General features: G+C 43.7%; 1 protein-coding gene across 1 annotated transcript in view; it reads left to right on the top strand.

Annotated features, from left to right (window-relative positions):
* Positions 1 to 5,818: 5,818 nt before the first annotated feature.
* The window catches only part of SDC2 (syndecan 2), a 59,476-nt gene continuing 37,979 nt past the window's right edge, over positions 5,819 to 27,315 (top strand). The window contains exon 1 of the mRNA XM_071554113.1: positions 5,819 to 6,150. Coding sequence (XP_071410214.1) covers positions 6,091 to 6,150 — 60 coding nt within the window. The 5' untranslated portion in view covers positions 5,819 to 6,090. The remainder of the gene's footprint in view (positions 6,151 to 27,315) is intronic.

Here is a 27,315-nt window from a genome sequence, read left to right as displayed (position 1 = left end):
TTGATGGCCAGCACAGAAAATTTCAGCTTGATGCATTAAACTTTGGCAAAAGTATAACCAACTCACGACAAGATATAATAATGAAAAAGTGTTGGGCAATCACTGCACCTATAATTCATAACTCCCACATGTTTTAAGATAATGGAAATTACTCATGTTCATCAGGAATTGAATAGATGCCTCTGTTATTACTTGTATTATTCAGTTAGCAACAGCAGCCAAATGTATGTCTAACTGACTTTCATTAACTCCAGCAGTATACCTGGCAGAATTAAAATCTATTTCAATTCAACCCTTATGTATTTTTCTCCTGATGTATTGCATAAAAAATTTAACCACAAAAATCATCTTTTGGGATAATAAACTAAATCAACAATGAATTTCATTTGCAGAGATCATCATATATGAGACACCTTCAGGTATGCAAATATCTCAGAAAAATGTTGAGCCATGGCTATAAATGAAACTTCCAGAGATAAAGAATTATCTTTTCTATTTTAAAGGTACATTTTGTTCTAATTAAAAACATAAAAAGGGTAATACCTTTGACTAGAATGGCACAGTGGTAAATTTTACCATGTTCAGGAGGCCAGTGCGACGTGACAGAGTTTCTTAGAGCAGTTAACAACCAGAGATAAATAGTTGCTGGGAAATAGTCTTTTTTTGGCCAAGTTTCATAATTTTTTGTGGTCCTAGCTGTCAGTAACGTGTCATTCACTTTACTTATCGTGCTTGGTAGGCATCTACCCTGGAAAAGAGATCCTTAAAACAGCAAGGCACTCAGGGCAGGTATTTTACGAGTTGCTGAATAGCAGGAGGTGAGTGCTACTCTAGGAGTGCTGTCAAAGCCAGATCTCATGGCCAGGTGTAAAGGCCATCTTTGACTCTAGATGAATGACTGGTCCAGATGTTCCTCTCTAGGCAGGGGTCAGGACTTTCTGAAAGTAACTCTTCTGGAAAGCTGGCTGACACCATTCTCAATGAATATGACTCCAGAACTCTCCACTACCTGCCCCACCTGCACATCTCCATCTGCATCTCATCACTGGAGAGAAGCCCCCAGCCTAGTGCATATCTCCAACTCTTTTCATCAATACTCGCTCCTTTTTTTGCACAGGGAGAAACACAAGGCGGCTCCATTTGCAGGGTACTCCTGGGCTGCTTCACCCAGCCCAGCAGGTCAAAGGAGGCCACTGCTTGTGCTCTGCCTGTAGTGCCAGACTTTTATTTTTTTCTTTACTAGATGTCCCTACCACTATACTTTACCATGAAAAAGGAACAAAAAAAAGTGTTGTCAGCTGCACCTTTCTGTCGTCAGTTGCAGGCCAAGCTCAGAGCTTCTGCTGCATTCATATAGAGCCCAGTATTATAAACCACCTCATAATCCCCACACAGCCCAGCCATGCAGCCCCAGCAGTGCCACAGTAGACACAACAAGCACCAGTTGCTCAGTGATGCCCTTACCTCTGGCTGCTCTGTTCTTTTCAGCTATCAGAGATGCCCAGTTTTGTGCAGACGTATTTTGTATTTCATATCTAACCAAAACACAAATATAGATGGAATAAAAAATAAATAACCTGCATAAGCTTATGATTTAGAAGCTGCATAGAAAAAGAGACCATTGGATCAAAGAGAAGAAAAGATATCCTAGGGTATTTTGGAGATGCTTAGAAGAGCTACCCTTGGAAAAAGAGTTTTCTGAGGCAGGATGCATGTTCATGTAATTATACAGTTAAGAACTGATGCAAAAAAGAACCATTCAGTGACATGTTTACCAAAATTTCTGCCACCTCTCCTGGGGTTCAGTGGTCCTACAAATACCAGTTCCATCCTACCACATCCCTGAATTCAGACTACAATACAGAAATGAACACAATTGCACTTAACAAATATTTAATGGGATATTTTTATAGAAGAGAAGAGCGGTTCTATTGTTCTTAAATTAAAGGCATAAAATTTGGGAGTCTGGGGATGTGCTAATAAATCTTTATGAACCATCCCACCAACATATATTGGCAAGTTTTTCACATTATTGCCAGTGTGGGTTCAAACAGATTTAATGTCAGCTGCTTTTTCCCTGTTCACAGGTTCTGTCCATCTTTGAATAAGTTATTTGGGAAAACTTGCCACCTCTTATGACCTTTAAATGTGATGCCAAGGCTATCCCATCCTAGTCACAAATACAGCCACTGATCATTTATATAAAAAACACCAGCTCTAGCCAACACTACCTTGTCACCCACCTGACTGCAGTGTAAGGCTCAGGGTTGTGCTTTGGGCCCAGTGCCCTCAATCACAACTTGTATTACTGAACAAATCTTCATGGAGAAATGGCATGATTAGGAATTCTCCTCCCTATGCAGGAGTCTTTCCTCAGCCCTTCTGGTTATGCAAGTCACTCGGAGGACTTGGCCATGCAGAAATGAATACTTGGGAAGCACTTTGAAACTTGTGAAACTTGTGATGCACACTTATCCTTAATGGTATCTTGGCAGCCATAGACTAGAAAACTTTTTCCCAAGATTTCCAAGCTCGTTTTTCACACAGCTCCCATCTCTTTCTCACCACAACTCTTCCCTAAAATTCCAGTAACTCCATTGCACATCCCACTAAAAGGGTCTTGCAAAGCGTTCTCTGTGCTCTGCAGTACTCCTCGCTTTAGAAATGTTTGCGTTTGTGTGAAGTCTTTCAGTGCTCTAACTGTACAGTGCAAACAAGCCAGAGCTGGGAACATAGGCTACAAATCTGGAAGCCTTATTTCCCCTTAGGAGAAACCCAACACTTAATTTCCAGATCTAGTCGACATTGGGTCTTTTCTCTAGTTGATAACCACATTGCAATTCTACATGTGAGGTCCTCTTGCCTCCTTCCAGCACATAACACATTTTGCAAAAAAATGGCTTTTAGTAAAGTTTATCCCTTAATCCCACCTCAATCTCACTCAAGCCTCGTTTGACTCAGTGTCAGTGTTGTGATCAGGTGGCCTCTGACCATTAGAGGGCTGGGGGGACTGAGTGGCAAGGCAGCATGGTGATAGTTGCCTGACACTGCTTAAGAAATGCCCAGGCCTGCAACTTTCTCTGGGCAACTCTGTCTCATCACCTGACTCTGGTCACCTTCTCATTGCAGTTCTTATTACATAATTCCTTTGGTTTATAATTCCCTTTGGTTTCAGCTTTGTGTTGGGCTTTCCACTTGCCTCTGTACCTATAAAATCAGGGTGACAAGAGGAGCAGGCGATGGAACACATGGCTGTGATCAGGTAGCACAGCTGTTCTCCATGGGATCACATGTGGAAATGCTCTTACTGTTGCATGGTGCTCTCGGACAGAGAACTCAAGAGTGTGGGTAGGGAGCAAGTTGGTTCCAAGACAATTTTTGTTATTTCTGTGACCTACAAGGGTTATTTCTTTTCTATTCTTTACTTCTTGTGCTCATCTCTATCTTTCCAAATCATCCATCTGGCTTCTGGCCTTCAGTTGGGCTCCTTCTAGCATTAACATGTGTGTTTGTGTTTGGCATCAGAAATTGTCCCCACAGAGGTTTAAGGATGTGTGTAGGCATTTGGAGGTTTTGCAGGTCTTAGCCCCTAAACCTTCAAGGGTACTGCCCACATGGACACTGCAGGTCCATAAGGAGCCCATTAATTGCCATTGTCTTTGCCTGAGGAAGGCCTTCCCTTCACTGGTTGCTCAGGATTTTTTGATTTTTGATGGATTCTACCACATAGGTAAAACCCTGATAATCATGGATTGTAACATGAGAGTAAAGCTGAGCTTGATTTATATGTTAAAGACTTGCCTGTAAGGTCTGAATGCTAAAAAAATACCCTACTGTAGTAAATCACCTGCCCCTTGATGTCTGACGACCCTTAGGATGCTTCCTGTATGCAAGCATCTCTGTCTTCACTTTTGCTCTTTTATGTTATTTGTTTCTAATTTGGCATTCTGTTTTCCTGCTGTTAAGGATCCTGCCAGCATAAGGAATGCTTTTTCTGGTTTCCGCCTTGACTTGGGGCAAGTTGCAACCTCTTCATCTCCTCTCCCTGCAGACAGGGCTGCCTGTAAGACCCCATGCCTATGTGAGGTCCTACAGATTTTGCCCAAAGAGAGTTTTCCTCCCTTTGCTTCACTGCACTTTACACACCCACATCAAACAGTGCTGAAATTGTTGCTTAGTTGGATTGCAATTCTGCTGCTTACAAAAGAAGAGGATACACAGAAATTGATCCTAAGTATTTGCAATATACTTTGAAGGAGGAAAATAATATTAAACAATCTGTTTAATACAAGGAATACATTAAACAATCTGTGTGTGTGACACCAACAAGGAGGAGATGACTGAAAATCTGGTAGGATTTCAGTGGGGAATGCAGCCTAAAAATCAACGAGACAGCATGTCCGGAAGGTGGATCTAGAAATAGCAAGTGTGGTAACTGTTGAGAGGTATCACGTTCCTGGGAGTGGGTCGCGTGCAGCGAGAGCACTCCAGGCATGGCCAGCTACTCCACTGGGGACAAGGGTCCTGCCGTTTCCAAGCACTGAGTCAGCTGCTGCACCCACACTGTACAGGCATTGCCAGGGATGTGCTTGCCTGGGAGAGGCTGGGAGAGTGGTGAGTGGGGTGAGAGATTGCTTGTGCCAGTTTATTTTATTTTCTTACACGGCATTCCTGTTTTGATAGTAAGGCAACGAGTGGGAACCGAAGGAGATTGGGATCTCAACACTACCCATTGGCCAAAATATTCCACAGAGCATGGGGCGAGCAAAGTGAAGGGCATGGAAAAACATCTGCCTGGGAAAAATATCTGCCCAGGGAATCTCCCTGGGCCCTTTTTGCCTCCTTTGGGGTCAGGGTCCCCTGAGAGGGATAGGTTTTGCTAAAACAAAAGAGACCATTACAATTTTTGTGACCATTTTATTTGGGCCATAAAATGCTGCTTGCAACCTTCTGACTTAAATCACCAGTGGCAGTTTGCAAGGGAGACTGATATAATTTGCTTTCCTGGTTATTGCTCCTTTCCAATGTCCAGTGACTGATGTAATACATGCACATATTCAGTGGTGGAAACACTCTGGCACAGGCAAGTGGATTGGGCTGCGGCTCCTAAGCTCTTCAATACCACCATTTCCCCCAGTTGAGAAATACCATGGACTAGTCGTAGCAAGACTTCTTGTTTTGGCTTCTGGAGCACACATTCTTGGTGCTGTCAATTCCCGAAGTATTTATTTTGAAGACATAGCTCCTGGATCTCTGTAACTAGGTAGAAATCGCAGCCCTTTCTTACTAGCTGCCCCTCATCCTTAAAACTTTCTAGTCTTCTTGTTGAGGGCAAAAAATCTGAAAAATTGAACTCTGAGGCAAAAAGCCAAGTGAGGATCCACAGTGGGCTGGTATTTTGGGATAGCCTCCCTTCCCGTGATTTTTAACCACTCCGTTTTGCTTTTTTCCAACACCTGAAACTGCCACCCAGGCTAACTGGGGAGGGTAACGCGGAGCAACGGAGCAAAGCCCGCGGGCACAGCGCTACAGAAACGCGGCGCGGACAGATCGCCGTTTCGAAGGGAAAGCCTTTCCACGTCCCCGGTTTCATACCGGGCCAGCTCTCGCTCGGTCGGCCCACGGCGCTGCTCATGTTTTCCACTGGGGGGGAGGACGAGAGAGGGGAGACCGGGTCGGCGGAGGAGGAGGGAGCGGGGGAAAGTTGGTTGAATTTGCGAGGGGCGAGCGCCGGCGGCAGCGGCGCGCCGCCTCCTTCCACTGGCTGGGGGAGCTGCCAATCTGTGTTGTAATCCTGCAGGAATTTCTGCGGGGTTTAACTGGGAGCCGCGGCGCCGCCGCCGCTCACTCGGGGCGGAGGGCGGGCGGCGGAGTGGGCAGCGCGCAGCGTGCAGCCGGGGCGCCCCAGCGCCGCGCACCACCGGGCCCGCGGGCAGCGGCGGAGCGGAGAACAGCGGGAGCAGCGCGGCGAGCCGGACCCGGGGCGCCGGCGGCCCTGCCCCGCGCCCCTCGGGCGCTGCCGAGCGCCGCCGCCCGGTTTCTTCTTTGTGCCCGGCCCCCGGCGGCCGTCGCGCCGGCTCCGCGGGAATAATGCGGGGTGTGTGGCTGGCGCTCACCGTCAGCTTCGTGGCCTGCGCCTCCGGGCAGCCGGTGAGTGCCGGGGCGGAGGGGAGGGGGGCGGCGGCATCCCCGCGGGACGGGACGGGACGGAACGAAACGCGACACGGGCGGCCGACCCAGCTCCGTCAGCCGAGCGCAGGGCGCGCAGCCCCGGCCCTGCCCCGTGCCATCGCCGCCCACCGGGGCACTGAGCTGGTTCGCCGCGGGCATCTGTTGATAGTTGAACGCTCTGCAAGCAGCAGGCACCATTCCCACCCCGAGAAAAAAAAAAAAAGAGACCCTCACACCCACCCACACGCCCCACACTCCCCCCCGACAAAAAACCACCCCACGAAGCCGAACGGATCACCCTGGCAGAGCAGAGCACCCTGCCGCCCTCCAGCGAACGTCAGCCGAAGTTTGCCGCGACGACTCTGCCGGCCCGGGAGCCCCGTCGGTGCGTCTTTCCCTGCCTCCCCGGAGGAGAGGAGGCTGCCCGGCGGCCGTGGGGCGCCCAAAGGGGCGGCGGCGTGGAGCTGGGTCCGGGAGCGGAGCTTTGTACTCATTCAGGTCCAGCGTCGGGAGCTGCCGGGACGCCCCGCGGCCGAGCGGCCGCCCGAGGACCGCGGCGCCTGCCCCCGGCTCCGCGGGAGGGGAGGCGGTAGCCTCTCCTGGCAAAATACACCGTCCCCGGCCGGTTGCTAAAAAGAGAAAAAACGCAGTAACTCCCCTTGGCTGCGCGGCTCAGGACTCCCCAAACCCCTCGGATATGCCGCGCTGCTGCGCCCCTCTGTGCGCGGGTGCGCAGGGCTGCGCGCCTCCCATCTATCCCCGGCACCATCCGGGCCCCGGCACCGGGCAGTCCCCGGGCCGGCTCCGCGGACTCCGAGCCCGCGGCTGTCCTGGCCGGCCCTTCCCCACGGGTTTGCCTTGAGGCGCTCGGGATAATGCTGCTGTTTACACTTTTTCCGCGCCACAAGTGTATTCGCTAACTGGGTCCTCTCTGTAATGCAATTAGCTCGGTTGTCGGGATTTGTGCCTCTGGGAAAGCTTCGCTTCGGCGAACGCTCCCACCGTTTCGCGGCACGGAGCCGGCAAGGACCGGCCAGAGGGTTTTTGGTCCTTTCCATCTGTGAATCTGAGATTGTCTTGAGGGAAGTGGCATGCAAATGACACTGTTGCAGTGTTTGGGCAAATATTAGGAAATGATAAATTGAGGTTTCAATATGAAATTAAAAAACCGTGACAATTTAATCCAATTAAAATGAGCCGCTTCACTGAACTAAATAATGTCACTAGCTTGAGTTAACTTTTGAAGTTCTCTAGCTATTGTATAGATTAGCCAAGTCACAGCCTTTGTGAAATCTGGCTCATCATTAGAGATTTCTAAGGATACGGTTGCAAAACACTTTTCTTATGGGCTAATTAGGAAGGGTCGGGTAGAACACCGACTTCAGTTTCCACTAAATATAACTGTGCTGCGGAAACACCCTTGGCTAATGAAGTACAATATACTTTAATTTTATAGAAATGTTATTACAAAGTTCTCTGATGGTGGAGTACTATTAAACTGCCACAGTAATTAGTAAGGTATTAAATTTGATGGGTTTTTGCCTTAGGATGAACACGCTACGGCAGCATGAGACGGGTTGTGGGGGCATACCGGGGCAGCGTGGTTTGGGGGGCAGGAGGAGGAGTGAGGCGAGGGGAGCCTGCATGGCTCTGCTGCAGTGCCCTTGCTGCTGCCAGAAAGTTGTGGAGGGACTGACTGGAAAAGTAAAAGAAGGTTGGTATTTTCCTTTTCTTTCACCTCCCCCTTCTTTTTCCTTTAACTGTGCCTGGCAGCAGCTTCATGGTCCCTTAAGGTAGGATTTTGTAGACCAGTCTTTAGGAAAAGACAGATGCCAAATCTGGCCTTTCTGCAGAAGGCTGTCTTGGTCATAAGAGAAATTTTATATGGATGCTTAAGTAAAACCCTACGAGTTCTGCAGAGCACTGTCAAGTGAATTTGGCTCTAAATTTCTTCTCCTTTGCTTGATTCCATTATTTACTATTATTATCTAGGCAAAGCCGTAAGGTAAAAATCTCTCTCATTTCTGATGAAGTAAATTATCCATGAGTTTTTTGAATGCAGGAGAGAAAAGCAGCAACAGATTTTGTTTCCTAAAGCAGTGAGTTCCCTGTGTTTGTTCCATATAACCAACAAACATTTTTATTGGGGTGGGCCAAGTAGATGTCAGAGTAGTGTTAAAAATGTACTGGAAGTGAGACCTGCTGCTGAATCAGGGAGTGGTTTGCCTGTGCTGGATGTATGCTTTGTGTGCCCTGACATGGGCTGTCACACCGCAGATGTGCTCTGCTGTGCCATGCCAGCTCCCCTGGGGGAGCAGCTATTTGAGGACATGGCTGTGATGAAGAGGGTGAGAGGGAATCTGACCTGTTTCTGCCAGTCTGCACATGGTGGCAAGTGTTGCCCACATCAAAGCTCGTGGATTTCAGCCAGGGCATGTGGAGTGCTTGTGCTGCCATCAGTGCAGTGTGAGATGTCAGATTAGAGTGGGGTCTGGTAACCCAGGTGGGCCTGAAAGGACATGGGAGATTCACCTGGGGTGGACTGAATGGCAAAAATTGTGCTTTTTAGCTACCTTGAAAGTTTCTTGGTTTGCTTATAGGAGAGGAAAGGATAATGACACAAAACTGCTGGAAAGAAAAGGAAAACTGTGAGTGAGAGGCCTAATGTGCCTTTTAAAAGATTGGGTTCAGTCCTGATGATGTTGGGAGTCAGCTTTTGCTGATTTTAATAGCACCAGAGAGCAGTGCCAAGTATCCAGCTGTAGTTGTCAGCTCTCCTTCGGAAGAGGCTGATAAACTTTTCCGTTTCGTTCTAGTTTGCAGCAGTGGGACAAAATGGTTTTCCAGAGCTTGTGTGACAGTCTGATCCTCTCTGCATGCCCAACTGCATGTTGAGAAACTGTGCTGGCTAGCAGGGTGTGCTGTGTACTGCAGCATTATGGTGCTGCTCTCCTCAAAAAAGGTTAATCACATCTCTCCTTGGAGTCTGGAGACCTTCTTGTCAGCATTGCATGTGTAGGGGGTTGGGTTTTGGGCTTTCAATAAAACAGAGTGCTGGGGAATCAGCTGATTGGTCTTTCTATTTCCTCTGTAAGCATCTGAGCACTGAGTTGTTGGCATAAAAAATAATTATTGAAGGATGACTCAAGGGTAATACTTTTCAGAAGTATTTAGTATTTTAGAAGTGTGATGCTGTAATTTTCCTTAATTTGTTTCTAATGGTTGCTTTGGTTTTGGAATTTGGAAAATTGTTAGTCTGTTGGAGAGGAGGAATGTTTTTTTTTAAAAAGGCTGTAAGACTTTGAAGATAGTAATTAGAGGAGAAGAAGAGCTGAAGAGATAGGAGAGACACACACAGCATATAAATCTAAAATGCCACTTAAGCATGTTAAATTTGCATTGTCAAATATGTTCCAAAGAAAGGAAGAAGCCTTTTCAATCTGATTTATTTCCACCCCTCCCCAATTCACATGAGCTTTTTCTTCTCACTGTAGAATTAATAAATATTTGTCCATTCCTTTCTATGGCTTGGCAGCACCTGAAATCAGCCAGCAGCATCTGCCATGGCTGCTTGCCTTGCTCTGGCCAAACATCTGAGTTCTCCCATCCAGCAACTGCCTGCACTGCCATGCATTGGAAATTCTGTGGAGCTCTGGGGTTTGCCACTAGTCTTGGGTATTATAGCTGCCCCTTAGATGGATGTTCTCAGGACCCACTTTCTGGAAATCGGTTTTCCTCTCAGGTTACCTTATCTTTTGAAAATTAAAGAACAGATGATTCTTGATCCAACATTGAAGAAGTTCTTTTTAAGTTCTTAACCCTGAGGTCTGCATTGGAACTGACTTAGTATTCAGGTCTAAAGTGCAGAGTTGTTTTGTCTGCATTTTTTCCTAGATCCTTATCAAGGAAGTAGATGAGAGCATTGTTTGCAGGAGCAAGTCAGGACAAATATCTTAGGGTTTGAAGTTGGGTACTGGGATTGTGGTTCTTGGGCAGATAACATGTCTGTAGTAGGTTTGTGACAGTTGTTGCAGCTAATGGGATAAAGATGGTGGACTTTGGGGAATGACCTGTAAGTCTTGGATTTGCTTGGAGGTTTGATGGATCTAAGTCTCTGTGGTCCTAAATTACGCATAATCTCGGGATGATGATAAAGACCTAATTTCTTGACTAGTAGTGGTGCAAGTTATTAAAAGTCCTATGTCAAACACACAGCCATTATCTAATGTCCCCCAGGGAGCATGGTGAACTACCTGCCATCCTTGGTGAGGAGCATCGTTGTTTTGGCAGGGAGTCCTGAGCTTTGTGAAGAGCTTGGTCCTCCCTGCAGAACAGCCAGTTCTTCGAGCTCTCCATTTGCCTTGCTCCTCCTGGCCAGTTGTCTTTATAAAATCTCAAGAAGAGGCATATGGATGGCATGTACTAATTACATTTTCTCACCACATTGACTTTTGCCATTGAGCAGTTTAAACATTTTGCCTATGGCAAAGAATTGCAGGCTTTAGTAAGGCCCAGCGGCTGAACAAAGAGCTCTTGTCTAGTTACGGAAAAGTGCTCTTTTGTCTTCTGAATAGATTTGACTGACTGTGATTTTTAACAGAAATGTTGTGTTTGAGATTGGCAAGCTTATTTGAGGACCCATATAAGACCCCACTTGACTGTAAGTCATAAAGATGCCCTCTGTGCTGATGCATTTGAGAGAGGATGCACAAGTTGTGAGAACATTCAAGTTGCTTTGCTTACTGTGTTGTAGCAAGCATGAGAGAATTACTGGAGGGTGTCCTGTGAACAGCCTGTTGTTTGGTTCTGTGGTTCATGCTTACAAGACAGTAATAAACTGCTATCTTTAATCTTTTCAGGACTAGTAATTTATTCATAGGTTACATGACACTATTCAGTGATTTGGGAATAAGATTTCTTCTGCTCACATTGAAGTATAATTTGCAATCTCTTGAGTAAAGACTGCGTTAGTGTTTGACCCTGTAATAATGACAGTTCTCTGTATGTTGTTTTCTTGATTAGTTCACCCCTAGGGGATGCTTTCAAAAGCATGCTAGATATTTAGGCAGAAATACAAAATACATGTAATCCTCAAAAGTATTGGAAAACTGATTGCACTAGGAGAAAACATAGCATTTAACAACCATTTGGAATAAGTGCATTTGAGCTGAACAAATTATTTTTGTTGATGTCTCAAGTAGGGGTTTCATTTAAAGTGAAATAATGACTAATAGAGCAGTGATGAATCTGCAGAAATTGACCTTGTTTGTAGGTAGGCTGTTAGAGTGTAGTGTCATGTAAACTTCGTTTAACTAAAGCCTGAACTGGATGGTCCATGTTAAATCGCTATTTTTAGTTTACTTATAAACAACTTCTTCAGAAGTCTCCCTTCTAAGCTGAACTGTTTTGTTCCCAAGGTGAATTGGTTTGGGAAAGTTCACATAAAAACCTGTTTGGCTGTGTTTGAGTTGTGAGCATGAAGATAAATACATTGTACTTTTATTAATGGTAAGGAGACAAAGGGACTTGCAGAAGGTCAGTCTATGGTATATGTGGGAATGGAATCAAAATGTTCAGAAGCCAGCATTGTGAGTAACAACCAGAATGTATTGTCTGTATTTAAATATGTTATCAGACATATTTTTTCCCTGTTTGATTAACCATAATAAAGCATAATTTTCTCTAGAGGTGCTTCAACACTAATGGAGGTCACTTGTCACCTTTCAGGTCAGTGTGAAGTGACCCATCTCTATATTTTGAAGTGTATTTTGCAAGTGTGACTGTATCTCTGGACTGACTCTCAGAGAGCTAGAGGGAACGGTGTGGCTAAAGTAATATGGCCTGTGAGGTGAAGTACTTGTCGGGGAGCAGTTGGGTGTATGACTAGTGTAGGCTCAAGACCAAGGATGTTTCAAGAGAGAACAAAAAATGTATTGTACTTGCAGCCACACGAATGAATAACCTAACTAGGTCTGTCCTCTCTCCTGCCTTCCCCAGGATCCTCTCTGCTATGTCTTCTCCTGTCCTTCCATTAATTATATAAGTAGCAGCAAGGTCTCCTCTTTCCCTGCACTGAGCTGCATTAATTCCAGGTGTGGTGACTCTACAGTACCTGCAGTAACAGCTGGCCGAACACAGCACCTGGGCCAAACCCCAGGCATTTGATATCTTTTGGCTTTAAAAGCTGAGTTCTCTTCGTTTTTAGGACTGGGGTCTGCAGGGGAAGGCTAATAATGGGTTTGAATGCATGGCATATCTTTCAGGCTGCGGAGATGAGAGATGTCCAGAAGGCAGATTCTTCCTTTTCTGGGTTCTTTATCTGTGTTCACTCTGGATGTGGAGATGCCAGAACAAGTGTGTCACTTGTTCTGATTACCAGGTGAAAGCCTACACAAAGCCTTTCCATTCAAATCCCTTTCAAGTGTTGTGCAGTTCTGCATTCAAATATGTGGGCATGGAGGTGTGACATTGATGGTGTTCTTACTATTTAAAATGAAAACCTGCAAGGGAAGCAAAGAAAGGTTAAGGTAGTTCAGAGTAATGGAAACACACCATCATTGGGACATGCAAAAGTTGAGCTTCTGTTGAATATAAATTTGTGCCATTGTATAAATAAAAATAGGTATGGCTTAGTCCTATAAATAATAATAATGCGTAATTCCTGCAGCAAGGATGTGCATAAGATAATGTTGCCAAGAAGCAAGATTCTGAGTTGTTTTTGTGGAGGGGGGATTGCAGAACATTCTGGTCCTGTCCTGGCTGTTGAATTGCATCTGCTCCCAGTTGGGAGCTCAGAGGCATTTGGTACTTGCCATTAGTGTTAGTGCAAACATGCTGAAGGAAAGTGTTTGTCCAGCAGGGAGAAGAAGCATCCATGAACAGGGTGTGTGAAATGTGGTTGTATTAGTTATGGGCTTGTGTAAGTCTCAATGTGAGAAGGTGAAAAGTTTCAAAGAACTGCTGTGGCAGCATGCAATGTTAGAATATTAATGCTTTAGAATAATTTGTGTCTTAAGCATCTGTAGCATGTATGACTACAAGTCTTCTCTGTGGTAGAACAAGAAAGTTGGCTAGTCCTGGAGATAGATAGAAAAAGGTAATAAGCTGCCATGTATATATTCTAAAATTTTCTCTTTGGTGAGGCTGTTTATAATATTCCAGTCATGTGTTCTTTGATTATTTCTCATCCATAAAGGCTGATTTTTTTTGATTGTAACATAAAAATGTCACAAAACTTCTTGGGATACATTTGAAATTGTGTGTTCACAGAGCATTCAGCACTGACCTCTCTCCAGCTATTGCAGTTCTAGCTTGGAAGGTCTTTGAAACTCTGTGTGTATATGTGTTTGATATCAAAATTTATTCTACATATAGCTCTATTTATGTATGTTTAAATTTTTTATATTGTCACATATGCATCTTTTATAAAGGCGGTATGTTTTTCAAGTGTCAGGAAAATAAATGACCCACAGAACATGAGCAGGACTCCTAATCAAATAAAGAGAACAAAATTGCTCTCAAAATTGTCTTAATAATTCTCTTGGCTTGAATTAGTGTAAAAGGAGCAGCTTCTCTGACCTTACTTACCAGGTAAAAAAGCCTTACACGGAAGGTGCTCTTTGAAAATGGTTCTCATCTGTTTCTTCACTTGCAATTTAATGCTGCAACAGTTTCATAAATTTTCTTCCATAACTATGAATTGATCCACCATAGCTCTCACAGGTGCTTTTGGTTTGATATTTCCAGTGCAGCCTTTCCTCTGCCCTCAAGACCCTGGTAAGGGGACAGGCATGGTCATCACTGCCAAATGTAAATGAGTTGGAAAAATTTTGTTCCAAAGGGAAAATCTGGGGCTAGTGGTTAGCATAGACCTGTACCTGACCTGGCCAGGCTGGGATGTCATACCAGAGCTGTTGTGACCTGAATGGACCCCTGGCTCAACTGAAATTGTCTGTCCATATTGCAGTTGAATTTTTCTTTTCCTCTTGACCAAAATGCGTTCGTGGGCACGTCTGTCTGCTGCATGAAAACATGACAGAGATCTCTAGAAATTTCTAGAGAGTTTGACAATGAGCCGGATGTGGGTGATGAAGCCCTGTGGCAAACAGTGAGGGGGTTTTTGCTCTTCTGGTAGTAGCTGTGGTCCTTCCTGCAGAGCAGCATTAGAGCACCTGTTGGTGTGCAGAGGGAAGGAGTGGCATGATGAGGGCATTGAAAGAAGGAGCAAATCAAATAACTGACTATCAAAACATATCATTTAACAGTCTCAAATAGTGAAGAATCATGAACTTGTTTGGATACCTCATTATTGTTTGATAACCTGACTCTGCAGGGTTTGAAGGTGAGGAAAGTAGGTACCATGGCCAGCTGTTATAAACCTTACCTCCTTAAGCTGTGCAGGTGCTGGAGGAGACAGGGTCTTAAAGTTGAGTAGAACTGGTTGTCTCCAGTCATGCTGCCTATTGCAAATGCTTTTCTCTCTGGTGCTGTTTAGCCCAAGCAGACATGTGCTATTGAAGAGCAAGGCTGTGTCTGCAAGGGGAATCTCTTTGCCTTTAGTGGGATTCAGGCTCAATAATAAACAGCCTTTCTGCTGGGGTGGAGAGGCAGAGGTATTACCATGTTGGGGCTCCCTGATGAAGGGAACTTCTGATCTCCTGATAACACAGGAGCATCATGTCTGAAATGGCTGGAGACAATAGTCTTGACAGTACTGCTGTGATGAAAATGCCACTTCTTGGCTGTTTTGCAACTGTAGGGCATTAGAAAAGGGAAATTAACTTTCCTTTTGTTCCTGTTCTTACTGTAATTCACAACCTGAAAAGCTTACTCTGCCCTTGGCTGATTCAGGTTGTGTGCTTATGCTAAAGCTGCCTTCTTGACCATATCTCTCCTACTTAACCAAAAGCTGGTGACTTGGCATCTTGATGTAGATTTCTCCTGTGGAGATCTGGAACTGGTCTTCCATCTGCCTGGTGACATATATTGTCACATACCAAGAGCCAGATAAATTTAATAGGGATGAAGATTTCCTGATACTTTGTTTGAGAACTGTAAATCTTGTTGGTGGGTTAAAGAAGTCTGAGCTTGTGAATTATTTTGTAGTGCTACTGGTGTCGTGTGCCAGTGATTTTAATTTTGGTTTGGTTTTTTTGTTTGTTTGTTTTAATTTTTCTCTAACTCTATCTGCACTGAAAGAATTAGGCAGCTCTGGATTACAACAAAAAACCCCAACAACCTTAGTCTGGGGAAAAAGTGCGATGGTTCCATAATAGAGAGATAGGAGTCTCTGTGATGCCTCTTGGCTGTGTTATATCTTGTTGTCTAACATTACATCTGAGGATCTTGCCTCCACTGGGTTACATGGGTAAACGTATTTGACTTGAGGAATGTGAGGAAGACTGAGGAGAAAACTTCTGGCAGACACTGTCAGTCTTAAGAAAAGTAGGTGGGATCCCTTGTCATGAAGCTTGTGGCTGTACAGACAGTAAAACCTGGCACAGTTCTCACCTAGTAGGGTAGCTCACATGGCATTTCTGTATTTGTGATCAGAGATGAAGGGGTCCTAAGGGAGGATTAGCAAGAGTATTTTTGGGGATTTCTCTGTGGCTTCCTAGAGATGCACAGAAAAAGCTAATCTCTTTCTCTCTCTCTCGTTATTTAATTCAGCTAATCTAATTGGAAAACCTCCTTAGAGGAGTCTCTGGCAGCTAGCTGTAGCAGCTGTACAATTAGTAGTGTCACCTAATAGGAGAGCAGAACAAGGAGCAGTAGGAAACTCGAGTAGGATGTTTCTGTGTATCTTAACAACCCCTCCCAAGGGCCAAGCTTGCTAGAGTGAATTCAGCTGTGAATTTTAAGAGCTTTAAAAACCCAGTAAAAGTCTGAATTTTTAAAGACTTAAAATTCTGAATGCCTCGATGAAGTAGTTTTGGGGTTTGTGCAGTGTAGTTTATTTATGGATTGATTTATTGGTGAAAATTTACACAAAAATGACTGGGATTTGTCAGCTCTATTGTCCATTCCCCAGGGTATAAGCATAGAAGCTGAGTGGGGAAGAGGTATATAATTAAGTGATTTATATATCTAGTGACAATTTTTTGTCCTTTGCCCTCCCAGCTTGGCTACTGACTATGCTTTACTTGGAGATAGCCATGAAGTCCATCAAGAACAGGAGCTGTCATGGAGGAGAGTATCGGCCTCATCAGGAGGTGACAGAGCCATTGGCAATGCTGCTCCCTGGTTGTAGTTCAGGGATGTATGTAGGCACCAAGGGCAGAGGCAGGTTTGCATTGGAATCGCCAACTTGGCACTTCACATCATTAATTACGAGGATGCTAAAGTCACTTAACTGCACCTGTATATTCAGGCAGCATTTAGTTAAGACTAAATATGTGGCGCAAGTAATGATTTCCCAATCTTCACAGAGGTATGTGGTTGTTGGGTTTGAAATGTGTGACCCATGGTTATAAAGGATAGGTTTTGGAAGTGCTATTAACAGAGAGGCATATGTCAGGGACTGGAAAATCTAGGCTATTTATAATTATCCACAGGTGGAGAGGGAAGGAGCCATGCATAGTACCAGTAATAATTATCAGCAGTATAGAAGTTCATCTCTTAAGCCGTTTGGTCTAATGCACTAAAAAGTATTTGATCTGAAGTCTGGCATAGCCTTCAAATGGAGCAGTTCAAAGGCATCCTGACCTAATTTTGCTGCGGAAGTGTGTGAGCCTTTCTCATTCCCCTAATTTCTTGCAGAAGGTTTCAGTGATAAAGTCTTCATTGCATACATGTATGTATATTTTACTGCAGAGCTTTGGAATAAAAGCAGCCCTTGCAGGCCAAGTGGTAAATATAGCATGCAGCTGAACAGAAAAGATGTTCAACTAAGCAGAGACAGGTCATTCTGCATTTTGCAGTTGTCAGCTTCCCTTAAGACTTTTTTTTATTTGCTGGATCTTTCTGTGATTAATTACAAAGTTTAAGCTCAGTGCTGGCTGTGTCATGAGTAAAGGCTTCATATTATGCTAAACTTCTATTTCAGTGAACACCTCTAAAACGTAAAGCAACTTCTAAATAAAAGTTTGCTTTCCAGGGAAATAAATCATTACATTGTAAAACATTGTCCACAGAGCTATATAAATTTATCAGTTAATGCATATAGCATAAGTAATTTGACTTTCCCTTTGATAACTCAAAGCAGATGTGATGACATTATGTCTTAATGGACTTTTGTTTTCAAATAAAATGGGTAAAAAAGAAGTGTGTTTTTTCAACAGTGGCACAATGAAGCATACTACAGGGATGAGTAGTGCTCCTTATTGTTTGTGTAGGTGTAGATTGTTTTTATTGAAGACAAAAACAAAACATCGTGAACTGAGAGCTTTTAAATTGTATCTGACTTGTCACTTTTACAATTTTTCATGCCATTATCACCACAGTGGTGATGTAAGACTACCAGTTTCCTACAAGAAATGTTGCTTTTTGTTCAGTGTGGGGGTTTTTAACTTGCACCAGTGGTATTTCTGAGCAATACTGCACAGGAGCTGGTAACTATAGTGCACTTAATTGTAATTTATACCTGAAGTTATTTATGTGCTCTTTTTCTTTGCAACCTCTTGTGCTTGCAACCTCATTAGACTGACTTTTTCTTTCCCTCCTGCTGCTTTTGTACTATCAGGCAAGCCAGGTAACTGTTAGCATTGGCACTGCTCATCAGTCTCATGTTGCAAGTACAAGATCCAAGAGCAGAAGAAAAGGTAGATGAAAAACTGGGCCAGCTCTGGGCCATTGCCCACCCTCAGGAATCCTGCTCACTCGGCTCAAGGCAGTGAAAAAGAGGGGGTGGGGAGGAGTTGCTTGTGAGTGACCGAAGTATTGGCAGTGCTGTTGGCAGGAAGGGGATGCTGGACTGCTGACATGTCTTGGCCAGACCTTAATTCAAGGAAGAACCTGGAGGTGACTGGTCTGGGGTGGAAAAGTGTTGCTGTATCAGGGATGCTAACTCCATTTTTGACTCCTAAGGTGGGCCTGTTTGAACAGCACTGGAGCACACAAACAAAGCGTTTAAGCAGACATGGATGATTTGAGCACTGCATCCCTCATCCCCTTCGTTTTGTGACAAAGTGACTGTGTAGAGCCAAACTTTGTAGTTTGGCATTTCTCCCTGTTCTTCGTTTTTTCTTGGAAGCCTTTGTGTTCTCCTCTCTGACAGGGGAAGGATGGGGATGGGGGATGCAAGTTGCTCCTCTGATCTACAGCCTCACTTCAAAACTTACTTTGTTCAAATCACCGTTTGTCTGTTTAAGTGATCAGTAACAGTGCTCGTTCAGATGGAGGGGAGCCGGCTGAAGTCGGTCCTAGTTGAAGTATCAGGTTACCGAGGGCACTATCATCAAGGTGACAGCTGTTTTCCTTATGCTGTGCTGAAACAAAGTATCCCAAACCATCCGACAGAGCCTCACCAAATACCTTAACCTCAGTGCTTTTACTCTTTCCACAAGTTGGTGGAACACTTAGCAGTCTCAGCTAATGAAATATTGGAGTGCTAATCTCTCTCCATGGGTACCAGAGGGGAACATCGTGAGTGAGAGTGCAAATGTGCGCATGAGCTAATGACCATTTTCAAGGCCTGCGGTGCAGGGAGGGAAGCAGTTTCTCCCTGAGGTGCTTGTGCACCTACTGTAGGTCCTGAGCCTGGCACAGGGAAAGAGGATTATCTGGCTCAGCAGCTGCTGTGTGGATGCCCGACTTCTTCATACTCTGCGTGGTGAGCAACCTGTTAACCCAACCCTTTCTCCCTCCCAGCCCTTCCAAGGTATTTACACTTGCCCTTAAGTAACCACTTCTTTCTTTGGCGCCTTAAGCTGTCACACTTTGAGATGCTCAGGAGTGAAAAATAGGAGGTGCTACAGGAAATAGCCTTGATGTGCTGTGGGAGAAGTGTGTTTGAGGAGCAGGCTATAAGAGTCCTTTCTGAGCTGTATTTTTACCTCCCTACTTTTATTTTATTTTATTTTATTTTATTTATTTTATTTAACAATAACTTTTATAGGTGTCTTAGCCACAGAAAAAGAACCCACAGAAATACCTTGCTGAGGTTTGCTTGCATTTTGTTTCCAATAATGAAGGGCAAGCCTGTGTAGGGAAGAAGTTTATGTAAAATAATAAGGTAAATAAGACCGTGAGAATATGCTGGTCCTGGGCTTTGCGGGATTGTGAGTAAAGTTTTGGGAATCATCCTGTGATGCAAAGCCTTTTCTTAATATTTGTCCCTTCAGAAAGAACCAGTCTTGGGATTAGTCTTTGGTCTGCCAGAGCCTTACTCCCAGAGCAGTCAGAGAGCTCTAAGACATGGTTTCTTTTGAGGCAGAGGGACCTTCTCCTAAGCCTTCGAGGAAGGGTCTCATGTGACAGACAACATCAGAGAAAGGGACGTTGAATGGGGAGGTCTGAATCTGTAGAGACAGCAGGGATGAGAGACTTAAAAATTGCGGGGGGTAAAGCCAAGAGTAATCTAATTGCTGAGCTGCACTGCACGGCAAGCGTAGCTTTAGCTGTGACATACCAACTGCCACATCCCCTCTCTGGTTAGGAAAGGCAAGAACAAGGAGTGAAAGGATGATGAGAAAATCATCCGAGTCAAACTGGACTCACACAAGTGTCATAAAATGTACCAGGAGTTTCACTGAGTGTATTTTAATAGACGGCCTGAGGCAGGTGGAGCTGCAGGAGGAGGGAAGCTGGGCAGCCTCCAGCTGCAGGGTTTGCAGGAGGCTCCTTCCCTGCTCCCCTGTGCAGCTGTCCTGTGCCACTGGGCTGCTAGTGTGACTGGAAACCTCACCTTTCCCTGATCACAGAAGCTTCTCCAGATCATGGAACAGAATGTATTACTTCATTGTGGTCACTGACGTGAAATGTTTCCAAAGTTGAGAGCGTCCTCTGAGCAGTGCTGATGCTCCTGTCAGGGCAAAGAAACAGGGTGAGAGTTAAAGTATTGATAGACCACGAACTTTGTATTTTCTGACTTGCAGCTGCTTGGCTATTTCAAAGCACCCAGTTTATCTTTTTATCTTTCTCTGTCACACCTGACTTAAGCGAAGCCTATGCTCTGCAGAGCCTGTTGGAAGATGTGCATTTTGAAGCAGAGAAACTACTCAGCAGTAAAGCATGAAGATCTGACAAACAGGTTTGGTACCTCATGACTTTTACTCTTAGAAGGTCTGGAGCACTAAGTGCCCCAATAACAAATCTGTCATGAGCAGAAGACTAAGTGATGCGTACAGACTCTCCCAGGGACTATATAACCTGAACTTTTGCAGGAGGATGGGTGGTGTGTGCCAAGTCCCTGCTTGTGCAGCAGAGATCCTGCACTCCTCTCTTGTGCAAATTCTTGAGGTTTTTTTACTTTAAAATACTAGTAGAGGTGGAAACTGTTGGGCTGACTTCTTACATGAGTTGACACCAATTTCCAAGGGAGAAGGAACAAACCAAGGAAATTAAAGGGAGAGTTGTTTCAGTAAGAATTTTTTAGGTCTGTTTTCTTTTTCCATAATTATTTTTAATCCTCTCCTGCTGGCAATGTAAGTGGCATCAGAAGAAGGCAGTGTGTTTATTAGGTGTTGGTGCAGGACTTATGAAGCCTGACCAAAATGAATAAGCTCCACTGGGTTGTCATTGAGTACATGCTTTGGAAATAACTCCTCCATTTTCTCTTGGGGTTTGGGAGATGAAGGGAGATTTTCTTTCAGTCCTTCTACTTACTTAAAATAATATGTTGGCATGCCAAGCAGAGCACAATTTATTTTTTTCTTATGCTGGGAGAAGAAACCCCTGATTAAGAAACTCTGGCAGTCTGTGACACTTGGTTTTCTTGTATTTTTGATGCTTGTGTTTGTATGCTAGAATGTTCACAAAAGCATAGGAAAGTGTATTTTTGGGAAAATTGTGAAATGGATGACATTTTCCAAAAGGACAATGTGTCTTTTGGCAACATCACAGTCAAACAAGTAAATATGTACTCTGGTAAGGAGCCTAATTTTGAGAATATCTATGTATCTGCCCTGTCATACCCTTTACTGTGATTGCAATTCCAGGCAGTCATGGAAATACCACAGATACCAAATCCAACTATTTTTCCTTCATATTTCATGAATTCAAAATTATTTTTTAATTCTATGATAATGGCCTGGATTGATGCACAGTAAAAACTCTGGATTTCTAGCAAAATTAGCACAAGTTATGTATGAAGTAGCCTGGAAGTCCAGCGGGGTGTCAGCATTTTGTGTGGAGAAAAAGGTAGCTGAGTACCAACTTCTTTTCACTTTTTACCTGTGAGCTGAAACTGCTGCTAACTGAGATTGTTTGGGTGTTTGTGTTTCCAGTTTAGAGGGGTCTTCCCTCAAGTAATGAAAAGTGTCAAACTCTGATGAAATTTTGGGAGAGGGAATGGTGTAATGCTGCACTACTGCTGCTAATCTTTTGTGTGTATGGGGGGCATTGAGAAAGATGGAGAGACACAGGGAAAGAGAGGAGTCACAGTGTGATTTTACATGGTGAAAACCATTCTGTGGCTGCTTACAACTATTAACTAATTCCATTCCATTAAATTATGCATGTTTTGGAAGTAGCTTCAGCAGTGGATGGGAGGCAACTTTCCCGGAAAAAGAGGAAAAACCCTCAAGAAAATTCACTTGCTGTAACTTTTGATTCCTTTTACTCTTGCTTTTGTTGTTTTTTGCTACATGGAGGATGTGACTGCAGTCAGTTCTGTGCTCTATGCTGCCTGAGAGCCAAGCAAAGCACTGATGCTACCTGGTCGCTCCCAGCACAGCTACCAGAGCGTGAAGGAATTGATGTGTCTCACCAGTCCCTGAGCTGCTCACCTCCTCCAAACCGGTGCTGTATCAAGGAAGCATGATAGTGTTGCAAGTAATGTCGTGAGAGATGAGGGCAAAGGTAATGGTGTGGATTTATTTGTGGGACTTCTGAAAGATGACCTGGGGAAGTGAAGTTGCTCTTTCATAGCTCTTGTGAAAGTTGAGGAAGAAGTGGGACAGCGTGGCAATTTGGAGCTGATTATCTGCGTGAAAAAAGCCCAGATACCCCTTGTGGTATTTGACATCTGAACTTACATAAAAATGCACAAACTGGTATGGCTGTAATGGCAATACTTCAGCATAAGGAATTTCTAGCTCCTCCTGCAACACCAGCAAATCAGGTACTGCTTTGTTACACTCATGTAAGAAGTAAAGTACTTGTATTTTATGCATATTATCTTTGAAAATCAATGTTTCTCAGGGCTTCCAACATATGAATTAATCAAGTTAGTCTATGCATCACAGTGCATATTGTTAAAACATTCTTATTTATATGGTGAAAACTAATATTTTATATGAGCTATTAAAAGTTATTTAGCTCTTACCTAATAAATATTTATTAGCTGCTAAGTATCAGTCATTCATGCCTGATGAATGAGGTTCTCCAGGAGGGAGCTTCAGCTGGGAAGGCATCTCTCTTCCTGCCTGGATCTATGTTAAGCAACGTCTTTCCCACCTGCTGCTTTTAGCCTGTCATTGTAATGTCCCTTTTCAGTGCTTGTCAGCGAGTCTGGATGAAGATGTGGATATCTGGCACTTCCAAGCACTCAGAAAGAGGACAGTTCTCCAGGACAAATCCTCTTAGAGATAGTAATTTGTTTGTTTTGCAGGGAGGATTGAAATGGATCATCTGTTCAGGTGATGCCATGGTTTCTTGTTGGGAATTTAGGTGCATATTATGCATGTCACACCGCTGAGTTTCTGAACACATTTTTCCTTTTAAAATCTGTTTTTAAATGTCAAGAGACTTATCTCTGAAGCTTAAGCATCCAGAATTGACAGGTGTCTTTTTAGGACTAGAGAGTCTTTGTGGAGAGGCAAGTAGGAAGGCAGTACTAAAATAAAGTATGAGGCGATTTGGGATTGATGTTCATCCTTAGTGTTGGAGGATGACAAGTCTGGGTGTAATACAGATACCATTTTCCAGGACATTGTGAACCATGTGAATGAATGTAGACTTCAGGCTGGAGGGGACAGGATTTTCTGCAGGACAGGAAAAGAGTGATTCATTTGTATGCATTATGGCTGTTTGATAGCAAAGGCAAAACTCCATTTATATATGAAAGGCAGGACAAAGGGGAGCCAGAAAGATCTGGCCAGTATTGTATTTGTTTATTTGTTAAGAAACAACAGACTAGATACAAACACAGCGAAAGAAAAGATCTGCCCCAAAATTTTGAACTGATTTGACTATGATCAGTGACTGCCTAGTAATATAGCCTCAGTCAACAACTTGGGGTGTGCTGCTGGGTTTTTTGAAAAGAAATTATTTGTGAGTGGTATTTTGCTGATGCATTAAGTGGCAGTTTGTTGCAGAATTAAGGACTTCACTTTTTCAAATGTAAAGTTTCTATTGCCTAGCAGTTCAGGGATTGCCACACATCATCATGATCTGCCTGGATTACAGAGCCAGATTTTAGTTATATACTTTTACTATATAAAAATGTCAGTACTTCTTAGAAATTTTGTACAAGGAACACTAAATGCTATATTAATTTCCTTTTCAATCAGTGTGTTCTGTGTGAGGTTTTATTTATTTTTTTAAAGATACCTCAGCATATGAAACTTTGAGGACTAAAAGTAACTTCCAAGGGTGTAATTACAATGCAGTTCTCCACTGCATTACATTTGTTTTCTAAACTGTCACTGTGCAGCTGAACTTATCATTTGAATGAAGCCTTATGTACCACCAGAGTTAGTATTTAAACCAAACCACACGCTTAAAATTGGCTACCCATTACCCCAGTTACGTTAAATTAAAAACTCGCATAACAAAGTGAAAAGGTTCTTGTTTAATAGCATAGGCTATTTGGCCTCAGGCAGCAAACTTACAATATTTTAAGTTGTTTGCTCTGAAGAAAATAGAGTTCAGTCCTCCAGCTGCCCATGGCTGTCTCAGCACCGCAAAAATAGAAACCAGTGCTATCCCAAGTGCATAATTCATCCTGTAGCTCGCAGGCATTTGTGCAGTACAGTAAATGGCAGTGGCTCCTTCTTGAGCATGCCATGGGTGAATGGGGCTGCAGTGCCTGCTGTCATGGGCCTCTTTGCAGCTCAGACTCTTCTGTCCTGGGCACAGTGAGAAGGGCATCCTAAGGATATCATGGGCAGCTTCGCAGCTGCACTGGAGCACACAGGGACCCCTCTGCTTTTGGGAAAGTGAAGGCCAACCTTGCAGCCACCTAAGCTGGGGAGAAACCTAACCTGATGTTGTCTTGGCTGAATGCAAAGGAAAGAGTTGTAGAAGTGAATAAGCCTCAACTTCCCTGTATTCTTTGGAGGAAGAAACATTGAAACTTTATAGAACATGATTACGTTCTGAATTTGTATAGGAAAAAGGAGTTTTGTAAGCTGTGTAACTGCTGTGCAATGTCTTTTCCTTCCTTCCCTCTTTTCCACAAACCAGTATTTGTTTCTCCCCCTCCATCACATCAGTGTCACCAGTTACTGCCACCAAAAACAAGAGTTGGGATCAAGATGGTGCTCAGTGGTTTTTAGAGAACCACAGTATAAAGTAGTTCATGTTAACCTTTACCTTGTCTACTTCTGAACAAAATTTACTAGGGTATTTATTAATTTCTATTAAGAAAATGGGAATTTATTGCTTTTACTCTTGGTTTTATCTACTCAAATGCCATTGACTTCAGTGAAGTTTGTGTTGCAGGAATTGGAGATCTTATTCCAGAATACAAAAAAGCCCCTCACAAATACAAACAAATGAAACAAACCCCCCCAAAAAACCCCAAAACCCTCCTGTAGTTATGGAGATGCTGAAGGATGGAATAACCTCAGGTGTAAAGGGGGATACAGAAAGGTATTGTTTTTCTTTGAGAGTGAAAGCATGATAGTTAGCTGACCTGTTACTTGTTTTGATAATAGATACATGCACACCTATTTCTCTACTACTTTGATTTATAGGGGGGTAAACTTTGAGCAACAAAAATAAATACAGTGTGTCAGAGAAGGAGAGAAGTTTAGGTGGTTTCTCAGCAAAGAAGAAACACTTTGAAGTATGTCCTGTATAGGTGCATAGTGACAAGCACACAGAATTCTTCATTCATTACAACAACTTTGAAAAGAGATTTTCTTAAAATAGGCTTCACCGGTGATTCTTAAAAAACCAAACAAACCTAAAAAAAAACCCCAAGTAGTTCTTTACATGCTCACAACTCTCTCTTCCAAGCCGTTTTTTGTAACTGTATCTCTGTGTGCACATAGGATGTAGATTTAGCAGAACTTCATTTATATAGGAAGGGAGAGTGCTTTGGTCGTGCTTGATGTCCATCAATGACTTTGAATGCAAACAAGTGTTGACTGTTTCATGGTTATGGCTTAAGGAAGTTAATCCCCAAATTAAGTGGATGCTTGAACCATCAAAAGGGCATTCAGCAAATTGTGACTATCTTAATCTCCCAAGTATGTCCCCAGTGCCAACAGCGGGGTGGACAACCTTCTTCTCTGAGCTCCGTCACTCGCTTCCCCTGGGGCTGGTGCCCCAAGTCCGCTGTGTCACCTCTGCAGAGGTGGAGGAGGGCTGAGGTGGCCTGAAGGCTCCCTGGTTCTGCTGCCATCTATGTCCTTACTGGGGAGGAGATGAGCTGGGCATGTGGGTGGGAGCCCCACACTGCCCCATGGTCCCTGTACCTTTTCTCCTCCCATGCCAGAGTGTCTGGGTGGCCCTGCCATTGACATGTCACAGCCACATGGGATAAAAGCTTCGTGTGGTCTGCCTGTGGGCCAGGGGCCATGGCTTGGCCACGTGGCATCAGTAGCTGAAGCTAAATTAGGAGGCTTGAGTATTTCAGTCATCAAAGGAGAGAGGTTGAGATGACAGAGATTCTTTGTTGCAGGAGTCCACATCTATTAGTGCATGTATTTTGCTTTGCTGGATGATGGTCTTTGTTTTGCTGGGATTTAGGACAACCCTAGTCTCTACCAGATGCTGCTGAAAAAAAGTCTTTTGGCTGTGTAACACTAAATACTGGTTGATCCATCACCTCACTTGTATCTCTCCAGCTTCTGGTGATTGTTGACCTTTAAATAAAACTTTGTGCAACTATGATAGAGTTCATGTTGTGACAGGTATAACCTGGGCTCCATCTGGGCCTCATGTTGGATATGTGTAGTAGATACTGTCTGGGGAGACTGGTGGTGATATTCAGGTTAGATACATCCCAGGTGTTATTCTTTTGTTACTTTTGTAACTGTATCATTTTTTAGGACCTTTCAATTATTAATGGTATCAAATAAAAGATTGTAGGGGCTTAAAGTACAAGCATATACTTGTATGGTGCCCTTAAGTATTTTGGAGTTGTAAATAAGTAAATAAAACACAAAATAAAGAGTACTTGTATTTTCAGAGCTGTCCTTTAGAGCATGAATTCAAAAGAAGGAAAAAAAAGGCAAATCAGATGCAATCCATGACTTAAGCACATGCTCTAAGTTAAGCACAATGAGCAAGCCCAGATGGGGTCCCTGGTGGGACTTCTTGTTGTACATAAAGTGAGGCATGCGTGGAACCATCTGATAAATGTCCAAGTTCAGAGTCACAGGTGCAAGCCTTAATCCAAAAGTGATGGCAGGGTACTGGGACAAGACTGACCAAATGTATTCCTTGGAGTGTTTGTCTGCTTCATTAAAACACTCCATGAAGTGTTTTCAGATTTGGATTGATCGAAGACAGACCAGAGCATGCTCTTCTCTGCTGGAGATTTGTTAATGTATTTATGAACTTAAAAAGTAACATAAGCAATTTTAGTGCTCTGGAGGGAGGAGAGAATGGTACAAAATTCGGTAGAAGCATAAGATGGCATAAACACTTGGACTAACACTGCACAGGTTGCTTGATTCAGTATCGTATCTCAGCGAAAAGACTGAATTAAGTCAAACTCACAAGTGTTGCGTTGAGAGGAGCAGACTGAGCAGGAAGAGCTGACAAATGCAGAGAAGAGGCAGCTGGCTGCCTTGCAAGTTTGTCCTAGGAACTGTTGCCTTTTTTAAAAATAGAAAATAAATCAAATTTTATACACCAAAGCCAGTTTACGTG

This window comes from Pithys albifrons, chromosome 4 (assembly GCF_047495875.1).
Source record: "Pithys albifrons albifrons isolate INPA30051 chromosome 4, PitAlb_v1, whole genome shotgun sequence".
NCBI classification, from domain to species: Eukaryota; Metazoa; Chordata; class Aves; order Passeriformes; family Thamnophilidae; genus Pithys; species Pithys albifrons.
The sequence above is the reverse complement of the archived record's forward strand: the minus strand, read 5'-3'. Positions and strand labels throughout refer to the sequence as shown.